This window comes from Nyctereutes procyonoides, unplaced genomic scaffold (genome assembly GCF_905146905.1).
Source record: "Nyctereutes procyonoides isolate TBG_1078 unplaced genomic scaffold, NYPRO_anot_genome, whole genome shotgun sequence".
Classification (NCBI taxonomy): domain Eukaryota; kingdom Metazoa; phylum Chordata; class Mammalia; order Carnivora; family Canidae; genus Nyctereutes; species Nyctereutes procyonoides.
In genome coordinates this window covers 29,439,336-29,459,497 of record NW_026575049.1, presented here as the reverse complement: position 1 = coordinate 29,459,497, position 20,162 = coordinate 29,439,336, and the positions used below count along the sequence as shown (strand labels likewise).

At 48.6% G+C, this 20,162-nt stretch overlaps 1 protein-coding gene across 13 annotated transcripts in view; it reads right to left on the bottom strand.

Annotated features, from left to right (window-relative positions):
* Positions 1–7,054: 7,054 nt before the first annotated feature.
* RBFOX2 (RNA binding fox-1 homolog 2) overlaps positions 7,055–20,162 on the bottom strand; it is a 274,668-nt gene continuing 261,560 nt past the window's right edge. For 12 of the 13 annotated variants that reach the window (XM_055329184.1, XM_055329187.1, XM_055329192.1 and 9 more), the window contains 3 exons: positions 14,681–14,769; positions 14,238–14,310; positions 7,055–12,673 (listed from right to left, as the gene is read on the bottom strand). In XM_055329184.1, the coding sequence (XP_055185159.1) occupies positions 12,629–12,673; positions 14,238–14,310; positions 14,681–14,769 (207 nt within the window). In that variant the 3' untranslated portion in view covers positions 7,055–12,628. Of the gene's footprint in view, positions 12,674–14,237; positions 14,311–14,680; positions 14,770–20,162 lie in introns of those variants that run through there. The other variant, XR_008664953.1, reaches the window with a different exon arrangement.

Below are 20,162 nucleotides of genomic sequence, written 5' to 3'. Positions count from 1 at the left end.
AAGGTCAATGCCCCGGGGTCCCCTGGCTTGTGGAGGATGGGGGAAGGGGAGGAACCATCAAGGAGATACAGAAGGAGCAGTTGCCAAGGTTGAAAAGGGAACCAGGGTTGGGGTGTCCAGGGAGCCAAGTGAAGAAAGCCTCAAGGATGATGAGCCCGAATCTGATTTAGCAACATGGATGCCATTGGTGACCTTGACAAAAGCAGTCATGGTGGAATGACAGAAGACAAAAGCTTGACTGGAGAGGGTTTAAGAGAAGGAGGAAGGAAACTGGAGACAAAGTATAGACAAAACTTTTGAATTTTGCTGGAGAATCTTCCAGAAAAATGGGGCAATTGGGGAGGGGGTTTGGGGGGGAAGCAGGGAGTGAGGTCAAGAAAGGAAATGACATTTCTTAAGATAGAAGAAATACTGGGGCACCTGAGTGGTGCAGTTGGTTCAGGGTGTGATTCTTGGTTTTGGCTCAAGTAGTGATCTCAGGCTCGTGAGGTCCATGCTCAGCATGGAGTCTGCTTAAGATTCTCTCTCCCTCTGTCCCTCCCTCCATCTAAAAATAAATAAATCTTTATAGAAAAAAAGAAATCCTAACATGGTTCTGTGATGGTGGGGATGCCCCAATAATGAAGAGATGGTGATGCCAATGTCCAGTGTGTGCCTCTTGCTCTTTGAGCTCCGGGTGCCCATGTTGGACTACAAGCTGGACTGGAACCGTGTTTCTAGACTTTGCATACCTGCCTAGACCTTTGGGTCAACTCCACCCTATTTCCCCTGCATGTCTTGCAAAATGGTTGTTGGAAATACAGGGCAACTCAGCGATACAATCGGGTGTATGACATTCTATAGGTAAGTTCTCATATTTTAGGAGAGTACCGTCCTGGAGAATCTCTGATACTATTTCCTATTGGGAATAAGGTTCATTCCAACCTTTCCAACCTGAGAAATCCTTGTGCACATCCAGAAATTCCTCGATTCTGTTCTTTCTCCTTTCAAAACAGAAAAGAGGAAAGAATACTGATGGTTTACTTTGTTTTTTTTTATTTATTTTTATTTTTTTATTTATGATAGTCACACACAGAGAGAGAGAGAGAGAGAGAGAGAGAGAGAGAGAGAGAGGCAGAGACACAGGCAGAGGGAGAAGCAGGCTCCATGCACCGGGAGCCCGACGTGGGATTCGATCCCGGGTCTCCAGGATCGCGCCCTGGGCCAAAGGCAGGCGCCAAACCACTGCGCCACCCAGGGATCCCCTGATGGTTTACTTTGAACTAGGAATTCTGCTAAATGCTTTACCAAATTTACTGAATCATAGCTCATAGTTATTGAATACTTGGCACCCTTTAGACACTGTGCTAAATACTCTGTAAATAAGGTCCTATTTCATCCTTGTGATCGACTACTACCGTGGTACATCTATCATCTTCCAATCTAGAGTTAGTGCACAGAGGCATTGAATTGTCCAAGGTCGACCAGTGAGCAGGTTGGCAGCTCAGGGCTGGAATGCAGAGTCCTTTTGACTCTTGTCTCCTTGCCCATAATCACTACCCTACACTGTCCTGGTTAGGTGTCCCAGTTAGGAAATGGGTGACTTCCTCAAGGTCACACCATTAAGGAGCAGTAGGGCTGGAATTTGTACATGTCTGTGTTTGTAGGCCCGAGGCAGACATTTTAAATTTGTTGACGTGAGCCAATTCTGACATCACCCACTTTTAAACATTATGGGGAGATTTAGTATTTTTTACCCTTGCATGCATGCGTGCGGGCACACACACACACACACGCACACCCCAAATTTAACATTTACATTCAGTCTGTACTTGGTGGGAGATTTTTCACAAGCACTGATCTAAACTCTTCCAGAGATTTCTGGAGGCTTGTGATCTGTCAAAGGCGACTCAGCCAGTTATAGCCCACGGGCCAAACTGGGCCCACCGCCTGTTTTTGTGAATAAAGTTTTCTTGGAGCAGAGCCACGGCCCTTTGTTTGTGGACAGCCTCTGGCTGCCTTCCTGCTGTAATGGCAGACTTGAGAAGTTGTGACAGACCAGGTGGTCTGCCAAACGTAAAATACTGATTATCTGGCACTTTATAAAAAGCTTGCTGACGCCGGGTCTAAATGTTTCAAGAGAATCAGCTTTTGAGCATCTGGAATTCTGGCTTTTGAAATGAGAAACTGCCACCCATGAACTGGGGAGTCAGTTCCAAAACCCAGAAGAAACCAAGTGGTGATGGTGAAGCCGCAGTGGTCCTGAGAGCGCTCTTCACTACTGTCCCCTTGGGCTGCAGGCTCGGGGGGGCGGGGGGGGGGACAGCCTGGAGGGCGGCTTTCCCGTTAGCCTGCAGGGAGGCCTGCAGACAGCTGGGCCTGGAGCTGGGCCACGTCCCCTCCTGCCTGCCCCAGATCTCCCCGGCCTCCTTCTCCCGTAGACCAGTTGCAACACAGAGCCCAGGATGGTGGGGTCAGGCAATCCCAGAGGCAAGAGGGAGGGCTGGGGTCGAGCATGGGAAAGCCCTTAGTGCAGTCAGGGAGCATTTCCTCCTCCCTTTCTGGGGGGGCCGGCGGGGGCAGGGGCCAAGGATGATCATCTTCGGCTCTCTTTCAGCTGGGGTTGCTCATTATTGATTCTAAGCCTGGAAAGCTGATGGTCTGAGCCAGAACCGTAGGGCGCCCCGAGTTTAGAATTTCACTCAGTGAAAACAGACGGCTTCCATGGAGATGGAGCGGGGAGAATCTGAGAGCCGGTGAGGTGGCCCAGGTGCACAGAGCCACGGCCCTTGCATAGAGCTGCTCGCTGACCCAGACGAGCTGGCTGCCCCCTTCCTTGCGTTTATGGAAAAATTTATTGACATTATTTTTTAGACGGGTTTTAGAGCAAAACGGAGTGGAAGTACAGGGTTCCTGCCTGCCCTCTCTCCCAACCCACACAAGCGTGGGGAGTGTGTGACCATTGGCCAGGCCGCACGGAGACATTAATACCAGCCTTCCCAAGCAAGCTTTCTGGTTGGCTGTCTCTCACAAGACCTCTAGATGTCTCCAGGCTTTGAGGATATGGTAGGATCCCAAATCATTTAGTGAGGAGGTTTCCAGCCAGGGTGCAGGCCAGCACTGCCTTCCTCCTCACCAAACCCAGAGGCCCAAGCCTCACCCAGGCCCGCTGCATCAGAAGCTCCCAGCATGCAGCCTGGGTGTGTGAACGGGGGCTTCAGTGTGCAGTTCTGGTTGGGAACTTCCAGGCCACAGCTTAGGACTGGATCAAGTAGTTTCCAAAAACTGATGCACCATTTTCTGGACAAGCCCTTGGGTGGTGCTGGGTTTTGATATCACTTGGACAAAACATTGGTACGACTGTCCTGAGGCTTCTTTATGGGGTTCAGCAGGCGCAAAGGCCAATTATGGACTGAGAAGGAACGTTGCTCCAAGGGGAAGATGGAATGCTCATGTGAATGCGTGACCAAACTGTCCTCTGTCCTGTGACTGGGCGTTTGTCTAGGCCTGGTTTCCACCTGGACAGAGAAGTTCTATTGTCAACACAAGCAATCAGTGCTTCAGCCTGCGGAGGGACTCCACAAAATACCTGGTCTATTTGAACATTCTATACATGGAGACGCTGTGGGGCGACAGGCCAAGAGCACACAGCTGGCTACAGCCAGAAACGGAAGCCCGGTGGTCCTCCTTGCACACGCATCTTCTCTTCAAACCAAGACATGACGTTGGTGCCACAACAGCCATTGGTAGCTTGGGTGCATGGAGGCTGAGGGTATAGTCCAGGCCGCTCGAGGTGGGGGCACAGAAATGGGAGCCTGAGGCTGGGAGCCAGCTCTCTGACCCTTGTCTTAAACTCACCTTGTGTTACACATAAAATCTTTGGGGAATCAGTTTGATCCTGTGCCTATCCCTGTCATGTCCCTGGCTGCGTGTGCCAGACTGTCTTTCTGTGGAACTTTCCGCATAGTTCATAGGATGGGAACAAGTGCCCAGCACGGTGGTAGGAAACCAGACATGAGGAATCTGGTTCTCTGCCTCCTGGAAGCTTGGTCTGGTGGGAGAAAAGACATGTGTACAATTTCCCAACAGAAAATCCAGCCTCTCCAGGTCCTGTTTCCAAATGGCACCAAAATACGTGTGACTAAGGGTCGCTGCAGACCTAGGCTGAGCTTAGGTGAAAGAAAAGCTTCATAGTTAAAGTCTGCGGAGCAGAAAGAATGATGTGAGGGGAGGGTCAAGCCAACAAAATGAAATGTGTAAAGAGCACACTGTGTGCTGATGGCCAGCTGGCTGTCTTTGGGATGCTGCCGTCTAGTTCTGGGTGAGCAGGACTCGCCTGGACAGCAGAGGCCAGGAGGCAAGTGCTCTGCCTGAGGGGTCGAGGACTGGGTGGGTTCCCGGCAGCAAAGAGGTCAAGAGGTGACCTTTGAGCTGAGCTTTGAAAGTTCTGGAGCAGGGCGTGGGGACGCCTGGGTGGCTGAGCTGCGAGAACCTGCTTGAGGGACCCACACAGTCCCTCGCAACGTGATCCCGGGGTCTGGGATCGAGTCCCACATTGGGCTCCCCAGGGAGCCTGCTTTTCCCTCTGCCTGTGTCTGCCTCTCTGTGTCTCTCATGAATAAATGAATAAAATCTTAAAAAAAAAAAAAAAAGGAGGGGGGCGCGGAGCAGAGGCAGGGGGACAGGAGGGGGAAGGGAGGCCCAGCTTGTGGGGTGGGGGCAGGTGCTGCGCGGGGCGGGGGAGGGGGCTTGGGTGCCCTGTGAAGGACTCTGGGTTTCAGGCTCTGGGATTCGGGGGTTTCTCAAGGGTTTGGAGGCCTGGGCCAGGCCGGCCAGTGCGGCCCGCAGCCCGAGGTGGGCGGCCGCCGGGGAGAGGGCGGGAAGAGGCCGGGGATGCGGGTGACGCGGGGTGCCCAGAGCGGCGGCAGCGCCCCGGGAGGACAGGGTGCTGCTGGCAAGGGCAGCCGACGGTGGGGGCGGCCCGGGACGTGCACGCGCCGCCGAAGGGGCAGCTCCCGCGGCAGGACTCCGCACTCATTCCGTCCTCGGGGCTTTTGTTCAGCCTCCGGCCCGAGGTGCAACGGGCGACGTGAGCCGGGCTCAGGGCAGACTCCGCGCGAGTCGGCGAGTCGGGGCGGGGCTGCGGGAGGCCGGGCAGCGGGGGCGCCAGGCGCGGGCTCGCAGGTGCTCGGAGGGCAGAGGGCGGAGCCGCCCTGTCCCCCACCCCCACCCCCGCCCCGGGCTGCGGGGGTCCTGCGTCAGGCTCGCTCCTGGTGACCGAGGGCCCAAGCGAGGCGGCCCCTGCCCGGCAGCTCCCGGGCTTACGGAGGGACAACCTGGGGTCGGGCTGGGCTGGGCCGGGCCGGGGGGAGCACGACGCAGCGGCGGATGAAGGGCTTTCGAGCCGGTGGGACGGGGTGGGGGGGCGCAGCATGAGCATCGGTGTCCCCAAGGCCCTGCGAGCGGGTGGGAGGCGACAGGGGCCTGGACGGGAGCTGCAGAGGGTCCCCTACTTGGTCAGCTCATTCATTCGTTGTCCCGGAGCGACGTCGCATCCCTCGCGGTCCCACACGGTCCCACGCGATCCTTCACGGTCCCTCATAGTCCCACACGGTCCTCGCGATCCCACACGATCCCACACGGTCCCACGCGATCCCTCGCGGTCCCACGCGATCCTTCACGGTCCCTCATAGTCCCACAGGGTCCCACACGGTCCCTCGCGGTCCCTCACGATGCCACACGGTCCCTCGCGGTCCCACACGGTCCCACACAGTCCCTCATAGTCCCACGCGATTCCTCGCGGTCCCACACGGTCCCACAGGGTCCCTCGCGATCCCACACGGTCCCATTAGATTCTTCACGGTCCCTCATGGTCCCACACAGTCCCACAGGGTCCCTCGCGATCCCACACGGTCCCACGAGATTCTTCACGGTCCCTCGTGGTCCCACACAGTCCCTCATAGTCCCACACGGTCCCTCGCAATCCTTCATGGTCCCTCGTGGTCCCACACAGTCCCTCATAGTGCCACACGGTCCCTCACGATCCCACACAATCCCTCGCGGTCCCACACGGTCTCACGCGATCCCTCGCAGTCGCTGGCTGCAAGTGCAGCCAAGCTGGCTGCAGCAGGGCCGGCAGGGCTGGGCCCCGGGGCGCTGGTTAGCAGGCAGGGGTGCTCTCGGCCTCTGCGAACCTGGCCGTCCCCCTGGGGGCAACACAGGCAGGCAGGGTGGAAACTGTCTCACCTCATGGGAAACACTGAGAAGGGAACTTACCACGTATCTGCAGCGCGGATGCCCACATGTGCTCACGTGGGGCCACAGGGCGGCCAACAGGACGGGTCAGACCCGGGGGAGGGGGAGGGGTGTGCGAGCCCGAGCGCTCTGCGCAGTGTGGATGCGGACGGTGACGGGGGCTGGGGGGTTCCCCAGGGAGGCAGCCTTCCACCTGCTGTCACCAGAAGGGGCCACTTCAGGGTCACAGAGGGAGAAGAAGCCTGAGCACAGCAGGGGGAGGGCCGGTAACTGGTAAGGAGCGGGTGGGCAGAAACTCCTTCCAGAAGTTTGTCATGAGGGAAGGGGCCTGGGATCTCGCAGAGTTGTTTTGAAAATGCGTTAGAGGTGCGAACACTGAAGGGGCCCACCAGCCAGGAGTGAGGGGTGACCTGCCGGAGGGCGACAGGGCTGGGACCCTGAGGGCTGGGTGCGGGCACAGGGGTGGGGCAGCTCAGGAGGGGAAGGTCTCCTGAGCGGAGCAGGAGGGGGGAAGAAAGGGCATGAACTCGGGTGGTGTCTAGATTCAGCAGCAAGGCATTCTTTCAGGGGCCCCTGCGCAGGGGTGGGCCCAGCTCCCCCGTGAAATGGGAAGCTAGGTGACCCAAGAGCCAGGCGAAGGGCACGGAGTGGGGCGGGGTGGGCACTGGCAGGGATCCGCAGAGGCACTCCCCCGCCAGCCTTTGGCCTCATTCAGCCCACAGCTCAGCGCGACCCCGAGTGCCTTCCGACTAGAAGTCAAATCCAAGAGCCTCAGGAGGAGGTGACATGGATCCCGGATAAACACACACAGGCCAAAGAATGGTGTTTCTCTCTTTTATTTAAAAACAGTGCTTCATTACCATTTGCAAAGGCAGAGACAGTGCTCCTCCTTCGCTTAGAGTTTATAAAAGCCAGCAACATGATCAATAATTTATACACATGGATAGTAATACAAAAAAATAAGGAATAAAAGCTAAAGATCTAACTACTCCGACCTTCACAATTCCAGCTACTTGATAATAATAGGAGTAACCCAATGAATACTGTATGGTCTGAAAGCTACTATACAATATGATTCTTAACGAGAGGGGGAGGGAGTTAGAGACTGTCACAAAGCCCTGGGGTGCTTCTCTGGAGATGCAGGGAAACAGGACCCTGGGCAAGCAGCTCGGGTGTCCTAGAAGTGACTCTGGGGGTGGGGTTGGGGAGAGAAGGCGAGGTGGTCAATTATACAAGCATCCCATGTGATGCCCCCATGCCCCAAAAGGTACCTGTTTTGCCATGGCAATGGGAGGGGGGGCAGGAGAAGCTGCATGTTCCATGTTAGGAGGGTCCAGTCCCTGCCATGGGGAGTGGGGAGGAGAGGTTCTGTGGCATTTTTAGCCTTGCAAAGATTTGGACTGAAAAGCTCAGAGACGCAGGTAGGTCAGCCTGTCAGTGACAAGTCAACACCACTGGCCCTGTCAGCACTCTGCAGCCCTAGCTTACGTGTGTCAGCCCCAGGTTTGCTCCAGCTATTCACAAGCAGAATTAAAACATAAGGAAAAAAAATTCATATCCCTTAGGGAAAAAAGAGGATCAATTCATCACTCGATATATAATACAGCCAAAATGAGCTGCCAAAACAAGCACACACACACACACACACAAAAATACTGTGAACAGAAAAATACAAGAAAATGGCTAAGCTGGGGAGTCTCGATGGGGGTATAGACATTGCTTAAAGCACTTTATCAGTCCCCAGAAAAACCAAACCAAAAGTCATTTTTTAAAAATTCAGAAAACACAAGTACCCCCTGGGAATCTGGCGTTGGTAACTGGGGTGGGGGTGAGGGTTGGGGGAGAGGAAAGAGAATTGATGATCCCTTTTTGCTTGCCGTGTGACCGAGCCTCTGCCACACTGGCACATGTGTGACTGCCAGCCAGCCGGAGCAGACCGAGCCCCCCGCTGGCAGTCTCCTTAAAGGCAAGGTTTGAGTTTTGGCTGATGAGCAGTTCTCTCGGTTACCAATCCCTGCCAACCAGCACTACCATGGCTGAATTGATCTACCGTTTTCCTGAGTAAACTGTAACTGGCTACAGTTCCGGTAACATGGATGAGAACAGCTACTACAGCCAACTTGGATTAACTTGAGGAATCCCCTCCACCCTCGGCTCCTCGTTCCTAGTGCGTCTGATTCAGGAATTGGAGAACTTGCCGTAGTCTGGTCTGTAAGCCTTATTTTAAAGACAGGTGCCAGGGACTCCACTGCACTCGCTAAACCAGAGGGCACGTGCTGGCTTAGGACACCCGGAGCCTACTTGGAAAGGGCTCTGCTTCACGCTCTAGCTCTTGGATGGCTATTGCCTGGTTGATCAATAAAGCAAGTATGAAGCAAGTACACAGGAGAAGGGAAAGGAGGAAAGAGGCTTTTGGACAGTAACATTACCAAAAAAAAAAAAAAAAGTGTTCTATGTAACAGAATCAAGTCTCACTGGTGTATACTACAAATGGTCAGACACTTTCAAGAGCATGACAAAATAAAAACACACAAATTTACGTCTGATGTTCACCTTGCCCACTATTCTTTTTTCCTATCTTAAAACAGTGCAAACAGGTAACTTATGCTTTTTAAAACACCACTACCCCTTCCCCACCCCCCAAAGTCCCTTTCTTCCTATCATCTGGGGAAAAAAAAATCTGCAATTCTGCAAATGTTACTGTGCTAGAGGTTGCAAGCAGCAGGAGGCTGGAGTTGGTGAGGGAGAGGGCACAAGCAGTTTCCCTCCCCGCTCCTGGCCGGTGTGCCTTCCAGAGGGGCCCCGGCTCGGCCCTGTTCTCCCGTCTGAGGGAAGAGGGGGCAGTTATGAAGCTCTTCTGGCAGAGCCTCGGGGTGGCTTCACTTCCGAGTTGCCACCTCTCCCCCATTGGGAAGCTAAGTGACTGGTGATAAGGGTGGTGCTCACCTACTTCTCTGCTACATCACTAGGAATGGTAACCTACAGAGCACTTCAGCCCCTGAGCAATTAGACTTTTGAGGAAAAGCTGCTACCACTGGTTTCTACTGAATAATCTGCACTAGCTCCCCTTAAACAGAGATGAGCCCCAGTCCCCTTCTTTTTTGAGGACAAAAATAATATTGGCTCAATCCCACCTGTGGTTGTCAGAGGACGGTGGTGATGGGAAGCTGGGTAAAACCTGAGAGCCTTAAAGCCGGTGAGTCACCACGGCTGACCCGGGTTCTTGGGAGCTGAAACATGGAACGCATGGGATTCCAGACCTGACCTAAGGGCAGCTCTCGGGGCTGAGAGAAGGATAGGAGATAAAGGTTCTCACTAGTGGTCTCCTTAAAGGAGCCTGGCTTCTAGGAGTAAGACGCTAAGTACAGAAGCCCATGTCATGAGCTACAGTAAAGCTGTCAAAATCATTCACGTGCTGTGATTCAGATCAGTGATTTTTTGGAATCATCAACCAGCATCCTCTAACGAACCCACAGAGGCCAAACTCTCTTCCGACTCTGTTTCTTAGTCCAATGGGAACCAGAGCCAGGAGCAGACAAGCAAGCACCGGTGCTTTGAGGAACCTGCCTCTGATGAAGCTGGCTGTACAGAGTCTCAAAGTTCAAAGGTGATGGGAAGGCTGACACGATCTCATCTAGATGCTCACGAGAGCTCCAGTTCTCAGTGCGGACGCCGAAGAGCAGAGGCCCTTGAGCAAAAGCAGAAGTCTACTTAGCCTTCCTGAGAAAAGGGAGCTGGAGGAAGCCGTATTACAACCATCCCTGGACATGCAGCAGAATGCACAGAGCTTGCCTATGGAGTCCTCAGCCAGAACCAGCTGAACTGAAATGCAGTAGAGGTAGCCCAAGCTCAAGCTTCTGCCTCTTTTACAAGGGCAGTGGGAGCTGCCTTCTCTATCTTTCCCACCATCCTTGTCTTTTTCTTGGAAAAAAGAAGAGGAAATTACTCATTCTCCTATCCTCCTCCCCTGCTACAGACACAACCATTTAAAATTTGGCCTTGTCTCCATTGAGCAGTGCCTTGCCATTTCTGTGAATGGCCCCTATTTGAACATGACATGAAATTTCTCCATTTCTTTAGTGAATAAAAGCTCTCTCTCGAAACAAAAAGAAAGAAAAGGAAAAAAATCCTCCCTGCCCCCATTCCCTAGAACTGTGAAAGCCCCAGATCCCATACCCCTTCCTCTAACTAAAATATTTATATACATACAACAAAAATTGTCTTAACAGCAACGAACCAAACTTTGGCTTGGGGAGGCAAACCCTTAACAAAGGCCAATGGCCCTGGGTAGTTTGGTGTCCCCTATTCCAAGCATTCCTCCCCAGAATCAGTAAGATTGCATCGAGGCCTCTAGCTTCCTTGATGTCTCCCCTCGTTTCAGGGACAGCCTCTCTCCCCATCGTCTGGAGAGAGAGGGCTCCACGGGGGGCGGGGGGGGGCGGGCGGAGAAGATATGTATTTTACACAACAGGCCAGTCCCTCCCGGATAGATCACTCTGCTTACAAAGAATGCTTGATGCTGTCATATGTCAGTCATTTTAATTCAGGGACATGAATCAGTTATCAGTCAAGAACATGTGTGGAGGCAGGAGTAAAAAAAAAAAAACAAAAAACAAAAAAAACAAACGCCCCCCCCAAAAAAAACCCAAAACAAACAGAAAACAAACCCATAACAAACCGGAAGCTCCATGTCTCTGAATTACTCCCTTTAGCAGCTATCCCTTGGGTGAGAAGTCACCCTAGTACCAATGTGAATAGACCAGGGAGCCAAACGGACCGTGCTTTTCTGTTTTCTAATGCCTTCATTTTGGAAATGCTGCAGGACCCTTGCCTTTATCATTAACAGCTAATAGCTAGAAGAGAAACACTTTCTTCCCTACCTTAAGATGTATAAAATCAAAGCTGGGGAGCAACAGCAGGGACTCACTCCTGTGGTCACCACATGACTCTTTCTGGCAACAGATCCTTGCCAGGTCACACCTTTCTTCCACTATGGGCGGAGAGAAGCCTCAGGGGCTCTGGGTTTTATGTCCTGTAGTGTTCATGTATGCCAAGTGGTTGCGTGCTTGGTTGGGTGTCTTTGGAGGATAACCAGAAGCCAGGCAGAGCAGCCAGGAGAGCTCAAGACCATGGACAGAGAAGTGGCTCAAAGAATGCTCTGGAAGATGGAAATTCCTATGGCTTTGGAGCTAGTTAGTACAAAGTGCCTCTGCCTGCCCTTACGTGCCCCCTTACGATCACCACAAACTTCCAGGGACAGCCGCCCCAGGATTGGGTGTTTTACCTTTTGCCAACACTCTTGATATGTTTACTTTGTACTGACCTTCTGATGCAAGAGAAATCACAGAAATATCAATCAGTGCCCTGCCAGACATCATCCAACATCCTTTTTTTCTTCCTTACCCCTTTACTGGCTCCCAACACTTTGTACTTCTAACCCTCAAGCCAGAAAAGCTGGTTGCTATTTATTCTCCTGTCCCTGGGTCCTAAATTCCTGACTCTTGAGGACTTGGGAGCAGGGAGTTCGTAAAAGGACAGATGAGCTAAGCTGTGTTTCAGAGAAAGGGGAGGAAGCCCAGCAGGAATGCTGGGATCTCAGGAAAGAAAAGAATGATCTTTTTCATACTCCAGAGTTCATTCTGAGATCTGTTTCCTAATGAGGTGTTTATTATCCGCAGTCTGAGAGCATGTTTGGAAATATTATTATAATTCCAAAAACCATGCCAACTGTCTCAGGCTGTGCAGGTAAGAAGATTGTAAAAAGAATGAAGACAGGAGGGAAGAGGAGAGGAAAGTGTCTTTTTAATTCTCCTGCTTCGCAAGCACAAATTCCTATCATCTATCAGCATGTGGATTCCAGCCACAGCCAATCAGAATTGCCTGCCAAAGACCAGAAACTCAGAAGAATATCCTGTTGCATAAAGATCTCCTCCACTTCTGCTCATCCCCAGCCACTCAGCACCCGATACACTTTGGTAGCTCTGTCTGATTTCTGATCGCATGCATTCATCAGCTCCTAAGGTCTCCCCTTCCTCAGTAACTGCCTCTTCCGTGATTGACAGAATAAGCTAAGCACGGACATACAGACATGGAAATGCATTATTTTTTTTTTTTTACCACAGTTAAAAAAAAAAGAAAAAAAAGAAAAAATGCACAATCTTTGGAACAAAAGAATTAAAGGCAGAAATGTAAAGGAAAAATACATATTCAAAGAACATAGTGAGGTATAAAAAAGTATTCTCTCTTTTTTTGTTTTTTTGTTTTTTTTTTTTTTTTTGTTTGTTTGTTTGTTTTTCCTCTTCATCTTGCTATAGAGTTCCTCTACTAGTAAATATTGCAATAGCCAGGCCTCATGAACTGGGGGGCGGTCCCATTTGCAGGGTCTCACGTCACTTCAGTAGGGGGCAAATCGGCTGTAGCCACCTCGGTATAAACTCGCCTGCAGTAATTAAAGACATAAAAAGAATTAAAAGTTTTTTTTTTTTTTGAGAGAAGCACTGAAAATGAAGGAAATGTCCTGAAAAGGAATTTGGAAAAATAGCTTCTTTAGAAGCTGCAAAGCAACTGGTAAGATGCTACCAGTGGAGTCAGGAAACCAGCTTCTGCCTCTAAGATGCTCAAACCAGAGTCCCACTTACTAGTGACCTGATACTCTCAAGAAGAGAGGATGGCAATGCTTTGTTTCATTATTTACATGAATCAGCACAGAAGGGAAACTCAATACAATTTAAAGCCAGGTCTGTAAATAGTTTGACGTTTAAAAGCAACAGGTTTTGTTTACTTTGATTACATCATCACAATCGTGACCTAAAGCAGCTAGCTGATTTCACCTTCATACACATCACCGGTCCATGGAGAACAGGCTCCCCTGATCACTAGCTGTCATGTACCATGTCTGAGATGGTGCTGGATTTAAACCAGAATCAACCTTTGCACTCATTAAGTCCAGCTCCTCTCTGATATATAAAATATGCCAACTATGCTGCTTCTGGACATACCCGAATGTATTTCTATCTATCTCTGTGGAGTTATAACTGGGCTTTATTCCTTTATCAGGATCAGCACATAAAATCTCAGGAACTTTCATCACTGTCTTTATCTTGTCTATCTCTACCTCAACTCCACACCTACTTCCCCTCAGGATCCTGTTACTTCCCCCCACAAATCTTTCTATCCATAGAAACTGAATGGAAGAAATGACAGGTTATCTCATATTCCTCTAAATCTTAAATTTCATATATCACTCTGCCTCCCTGTCAAACACCTCCTTCCACATTCCCAGGCTGCAGCCCAGCTGAGAACGCTGGGGAGGTCTCTGTGGAATGGTCTGTCTCTGCAGCCAAGAGGCATCCAGGCCAACACAGAAATACTGCCTACTGCAGTGAGGATTTGAGTTTGATTAGAAGGAGGTACGGGTAGAGGTGGGGAGTTATTCTAGATGAGCTCTATAGACCTTTCCAACACTTCTAAGAAAATACTATATTTCGCCACAAATGTTGTGGATAAAAAATATCTTTGTAAGGTATTCATTTGGTGATTCCCAGTACTACCTGCCAGAGGGCTCAGAAACGGCAGGGATAACCTTTGGTATCCACATTTGAAACTAATGTCTATTTTTTGAAAAGCTTACTGTGAAAGCTGGAGAGGCTCATGCCCCCACATCTTTGCTAACACCTATCAATTAAACCAAGCCACAGGCATATATCCAACAGCTGAACCAGTATAAAATGTCAACCTGTTTCCTTCTTTCTCTCCCAAATGATGCCCTTACTCAGGGCAGACTGTCACTACTCATTCCTTTCTGTCTTTAACCAGGTCAAGTTGCTCACACTATAACACACAGATAAAGAGGGTGATGTGAACTTTTTAGACTCTGTGGCTTCAGTACTCTGGCAATGGAAGAAGGCCTGAATTTATAACCTCTCTAGATCTTTTGGAATCTGTAGGTAAAAGCTAAAAGGAGTAAAGTGGTTAAAAATAAAAAAGGTACACATAATACTTACCACAGCGCCAACTCCATAGCTAGCGGCAGGGGCAAGGGCATGGTAGGGGTCGGCTGTGTACACCCTGCCATAACTGGAAAGAAGAAATACAATCAGGGAGATCAAGCAAAGGCTGTGCTCTGGAAGAATGAGCGAGTTTGCTGTGCTAAAGACATACGAATAACCTGGTCTTGGAAAGTTATTAGGGAACTTTGTTTCTACTCCCAAGTGCAGTTACTCTGAAAAATTCTGAAGTAGTTTCATAAAATGGGAAAGAAAGGAGTCGAGGGATGAGGGAGAGGGAGAGTGGGGTCCAAGCAAAGAAAGGAGTCGAGGGGAATAAGCAGGAGGAGGTGGAGCAGCTTCTGGACCACAGGTGTCCCTGATGCCAGGTGGCATCCAGGCAGTGGCGGCAGGAGGGAAGTGGGCGCCCCCCAGCCCCCCTTCCCGTGAGCTGCACCTACCCGTCACTGTAGGCGGCAGCGGCAGCGGCGGCGGCTGTGGCCGCTGTTGCAGTAGCGGGCTGTGCGTATCTGTAGGCTGCGTATCCGCCCTACAGGAGAGAAGAGAACTGACTTTACAGATACCTCTCCCCCCATGGCCAGACAAACACACACCCACCCACACACAGACATACGCGCACAAGGACACAGGGACAGACACAAACACAGACACACCTGGGAGGATAATGTTTCAAACTGCATCAGTCTACATGTTATCATTCCTCTGGCACAGAATTAAGCTCCACCCAATGCTGGGATGTGCTTTCCAATTTGGGAAAGTAACACAAGTAAACTCTCCTGGCAGGACCTGTTCTCAGATTGAAGAAATGAAGGTATGATTTCAGATGTCTTACTTCACAGTCTTTGCTGGGACTTTTGATAGGACAAATATTTGCAGGGAGTTTGGAGAACTTTACCTGACTGCTGGGGAAAGTAAATTACAGAACTAGAACATGCTAAATGTGTATGTGTTAACATCAGAGTCTCAGATGGGTTCATTGCTGAGACTACGGACTGTATGCAATGGAAAGGTCCTCTATAGTGCCGTGTGCTCCTCTTGGCTAGCACGTTTGCCAAGAGGCTAAGGTAACTGGGCAACTGTGAGAAGGAAAACCCAGCAGAGATCAGGGGTTTGCAAACTTCATTGTGTGGGCCCACACAGCTTGGCCCTGCTTTTTGAAAGCAGGTGTGAAGAGACTGGCCTCCAGTGCTAAAAATATTGAATGCCTGGCCCTTCACCGAAAAAGTCGGCCAGCTCTGATCTACACTTCAGACTCCTGCAAATCACATCACCAACAGCTGAGGCCTCTGCAGTGGGATTCACCTAGATGAGGAAGCCCTCCCTCCACACCCCGGGCATTTAACTGCATTTACTCTCCTCTCCTGGAAGATTCGGAGATTCTTACACTCCAGTCTCACAGCAGGCTTTGGAGCTCTTCTGTCAATGGGTTCAATATCCTCTCAGTCCTGGAGAGTTTCATATTCCCACGTCCTGTTTCTTCCCCTCAGTTTAGGGGAACTAAATACCCCAAAGGTTTTCACTGTCAGGGTCAACCATATGTACTCCCCGTATTTCAAAGATAATCACAATTAAGTGCCACATGAGACAGGCCATTTTAAAAAGTGGCAAGCCCTATGTTTTCCTCTTCTTTACCCTTCTAGAATTCATCTATTTCACCTAAACCTAAATCAGGTGTGAATTTTTATTACTATCTTCTTTCTATCAGACAGAAGAACTATGTTCAGCTGGTCCACTTAGGCACCATTTCATTTGTGCTTTCTTCAAGCAGCACACACTGCGTTATGGAGGAACGATGAAGTGTATACTGCTTGAAGTCATCCGAAGCATATTCGGACTGACACAGTATCACTGATGGAATTTCAGTCGTCATGCACTATTCCTCTTTGTTTGAGTAAATCACTCAGAAAAGTAAACATTTCTTTCTCAATTACAAATTCTTCCACAGATATCCGTATAAATTAGAAGATTCTAATTAATATTACCAGACACTGACAATGAAATGGCTAGAAACCATAGCAGGAAGCACGCTCAGCGCTGTGTGTGATCCACATGTTTCCTGTGTCACCTATCCGGGTTTATGGAATCGGGCAGGCCAATGCTGCTGTATCTGCGTCTGTAACTCTGCATCTACATATATACGTTATATAAACTAAAGGGTCTCTTTACATTATTCCTTTTTTTTTTTAAACTTCTAAAGAGGACATAAAGCAGGAAAAGCATTTGTTAGAACAACAAGCTCATCTTTATAGTTGAAATCTTAAGCTTTAAGTGAACCTTTAAAGGCTCATTTTTTTATTATAACTACAGGTGATTCCATGAAGTTTAGAACTGAAGTTTGTTGGTGTTAAGTCTACAGCAGGGCTGTCTTCAGTAAAACTTCTTTGTAAACAAGTATGATGTGGTAAACAAACAGTATGTGGTTTGTCTCTTTAGCATTCCTTCAAACACCAAAATCATCTTTAAAAATTTAAAAAGTCAAGGCAATAAAAGCAGTTAAAGCCCAATTTATGTTTGAGCAAAATATTTAAAAACTGAAGTTCTATGCCATTGGACTGAGTATACATTCTCATTAAGGGATTCTGAGGCTTGAAAGCACTGATCTCACTTTATAAAGTCTCAGGAAAGTCAGAGATACCGGGGATTCTATCAAATGGTAGCTTTGAGCAGTAGTGCACTAATTCTGGAGAAAGAGGTTCTGAATAAGGCCACTGAGAGAACCACTTCCCCTTATCTTCCTCAACCTGTAAGAAGCCTGCAGAACCTTAATGATTTTGGGGTGATGTTACTGTTAACCAAAGCAACTCAAAATAGATCAGATTGTGAGGAAGCAGCTTCCTTCCAAACCAGGAGACAGGGAGATTATGTGCAGTAGTTTCCTTCTATTTTAAGTGAACTTGGACTTTGGAGTTTGAATTTGATGAGGTTCTTTGCATTTAAATTCAGGAAAACAGGACAGGGATACAAATGTTTCATTGCCTATTAAAGGTTTGAGAAGAGTATCAGCATTTAGAACTACATTAATGTGCTTTTCTTTTCAAAAGCTGTTAAATACCTCAACATGACTACTCTCCTAATTACTTTATAATGGTGCTACAGAGAGGCCCTATAAAGTGGGGGGGCTATCTTTAGGATGGGCAGATAATATTCTCATAAACTACTTTGGTCATTCATTCATCAGGGACTACCCCCCAAATTAGAAAAGTTAAATTGTATATTACGGATTTACCTCTCTCAGATGTAGTCTTATCACAAGCATTTCTGCTACTACTTTAAACAAAATATATCAGAAACTGTAAGACCAAGAAAATTCAGATGTATTTATTTCTACTGAGTTCGGAGTGCATCAAGCTTCCAGGTGGAGAAATTGTTTTCTCAACTTTCACCTCTACTAGCAAGTCTGAGGTCTTTTATAGAACATGAGAACAAAGTGCAGTTTGAAACACCAAGGTTTTCATTACTGTTTCTTAAGTTTTTCAAAAAGAACAAGGGTGGGGATGGGAGTTGGAGAGACAGGGTTCAGGCGTGGGGGGGGGTATGGCGCCACATTTATTAATCACATTAAAAACTAAGCATGCCAACATCTGGAGCTAAACAACCAGCAAAATCACCACGTTCAGACTCGTATTGGCTAACTCTATCTATCCCAGCATTCTCTTGGGACAGCGGTTGGCCCTAGGCTCTACCACAAGCTCGGTGAAGTACACAGCCTCAATTACTAGAGCGTGCAGCCACAACAACCTGCTATTACGGAAACAGTCAGTCACCACTTGAGTTAACATTCCAGACCCTAACGACTGGCCCTCCCCAACCCAAAGAAATAGTCAAGGTCGCCCACCCTCGCCCTGGCCCACACCACAATGTTAATAATTATAACAAGCAGTAACCCATCTGTTATATCAGAGAAGGGAACAGAGACTCCACTGAGAGATTTAGAGTGAGATGTTAACATGTCTTCAGCTGACTGCACAAACAAACAAACAAAAAAAAAGAGGAGAAATAATTCATTTGGAGATATGAAGTCATGAAATAGCTGATGTGTATTGCTTTTAACCATGCACTGATGCAAAACTGAAGCAACCATTAAGAATAAAAATTAAAAAGGACATATGTATTTACACACAATCAGACCTGTTGGATCTGAAGCAGTTTGCAGATTCTATCTGTGTGTGATTTGAAATAAAACAAAAAATGGGGATTAGCATGGCCACAGCACACCCTAATGTAGGAGGGCACACACGGACTGCTTTTTGGAACCCTGATAGCTGGATACATTTGGCATGGCTGAGCCTGATCCAAATATACACGTGCCCCTTTAAAAGGACTCCTTTGTAATTCACTGTGAATGCCTCCAGAGCGTTCTCAACAGGGGCAGCCCAGCACTCCATCACTCTGCTATGCACCTTCCTAACCTTGATATCATGGTTCGGTCCTGACCCGCAGCACGAGCTTGGGTGCCAGCCCTCAGGCAGCACCCATCCATTCTGACCCAGCGTTCTTCTAACATAGTGCCTGGGCTTAAGCGTTCTATCTTTCCACATATCCATGACACATCCCTGCCTTCAACTTCCAGCTCTTTCCCAGGAAAGTGCAGTTACCTTAAGATCCTTTTGTTGTTCAAGTCTCAGCTCTCCAGGATCCACCAACACCTTCTAGGGGTTCTCTACTCTGAACTGATTTTATCATTTAATTAACTTTGTAATGTTGCCACACTGACCACAGGACTTTTCTAAAACAGTTCTGTTTTAACCAGAACAAAATGGAAAGGCTCTATATGTCACCTCTTCTATATCTGACTTTTATCTGCATTATCTATTAGCTTGATCTCACACTGGACAGTCCCCTTGTCTTGATTTTAACCTAGCCATTCATTTTATTAAATTTTTCTTTTAGATTTATATTAAAACAGGACTTTGGTGAGCATGTGATGTCAAGACACCTTCTTTCTACCTGGAAGACAGTGACATTAGGTGATACTGAGGAGAAGAGTGTGTATTTCAGGACCAGCAGACAAAATGAGCATGTGTTCCTTGCATGTGGTGTACAGATTTACAGAGCAAAGGGAGTGGGGGGTTGGTGGGTGGAGAGAAAGGCAGGTGTAGTGCTTAAAAACACTACAGGGAGCAGGGAGCAGAGATCTAGCCCAAGGAACATGGGTTGAATGCTGTGCCTCTGGGGACCACTTTATTTGTCACTACCCAGTTGTAACTCTTCCCTTCTCTTGCCTCCTCCCCGCTCTAGCTGAGAGCCATTGCTCTAGATGGACCCAGCAGGAAGGGCTCTTAGAAGACTGTTCTTCTGTGGCAACATGGCACCCCTGGATTAAATGTAACACAGAAGTGAATACAAACACTTGTAATAATGATAATATTGTTGCTGTTTTTGATGGAGACCTATCTACTTTTAAAAGTAGATAAGAAAAGGTCTTAAGGAGAAGTATTTAAATTTTATTTTATTATTATTTAAAATTGGGGTGAAGGGAAGAAACTGTTAGGATCAACTTCTTATCTTCCACTTGTGACTTCAACGGTAGATGAGAGATGATTTTTAACGAATAACACACTCCATATTTCACATCTCCCCAAATTAGTTCATTTCCCAAATCTCGCTGGGTAGGCACAAGGAGAGACTAGCTGAATTGGACAGGCTGTCAGTGGTTCTCTTTCCCCAAGCATCCAGCTATCAGCAAACCTAATAGTGTGTTATTTCCCAATGAACTCCCTGACCATGTTTTAAGAAGAAAGGCGAAGAGGGCAAGGGGAATACATGTTTTCAAGTTTTAAAGTCCCAGTGGGTCTAGATTTTCAGGCAACTTCAAACTTAGGTAACAGCACAGTCCAATCACTACTACAGTCTCACCTGGGGGCCCATTCGGGGTTTCAGGAGTTTTGTGAGCACAGACTTGATTTTGTCCCTTCCCTCATT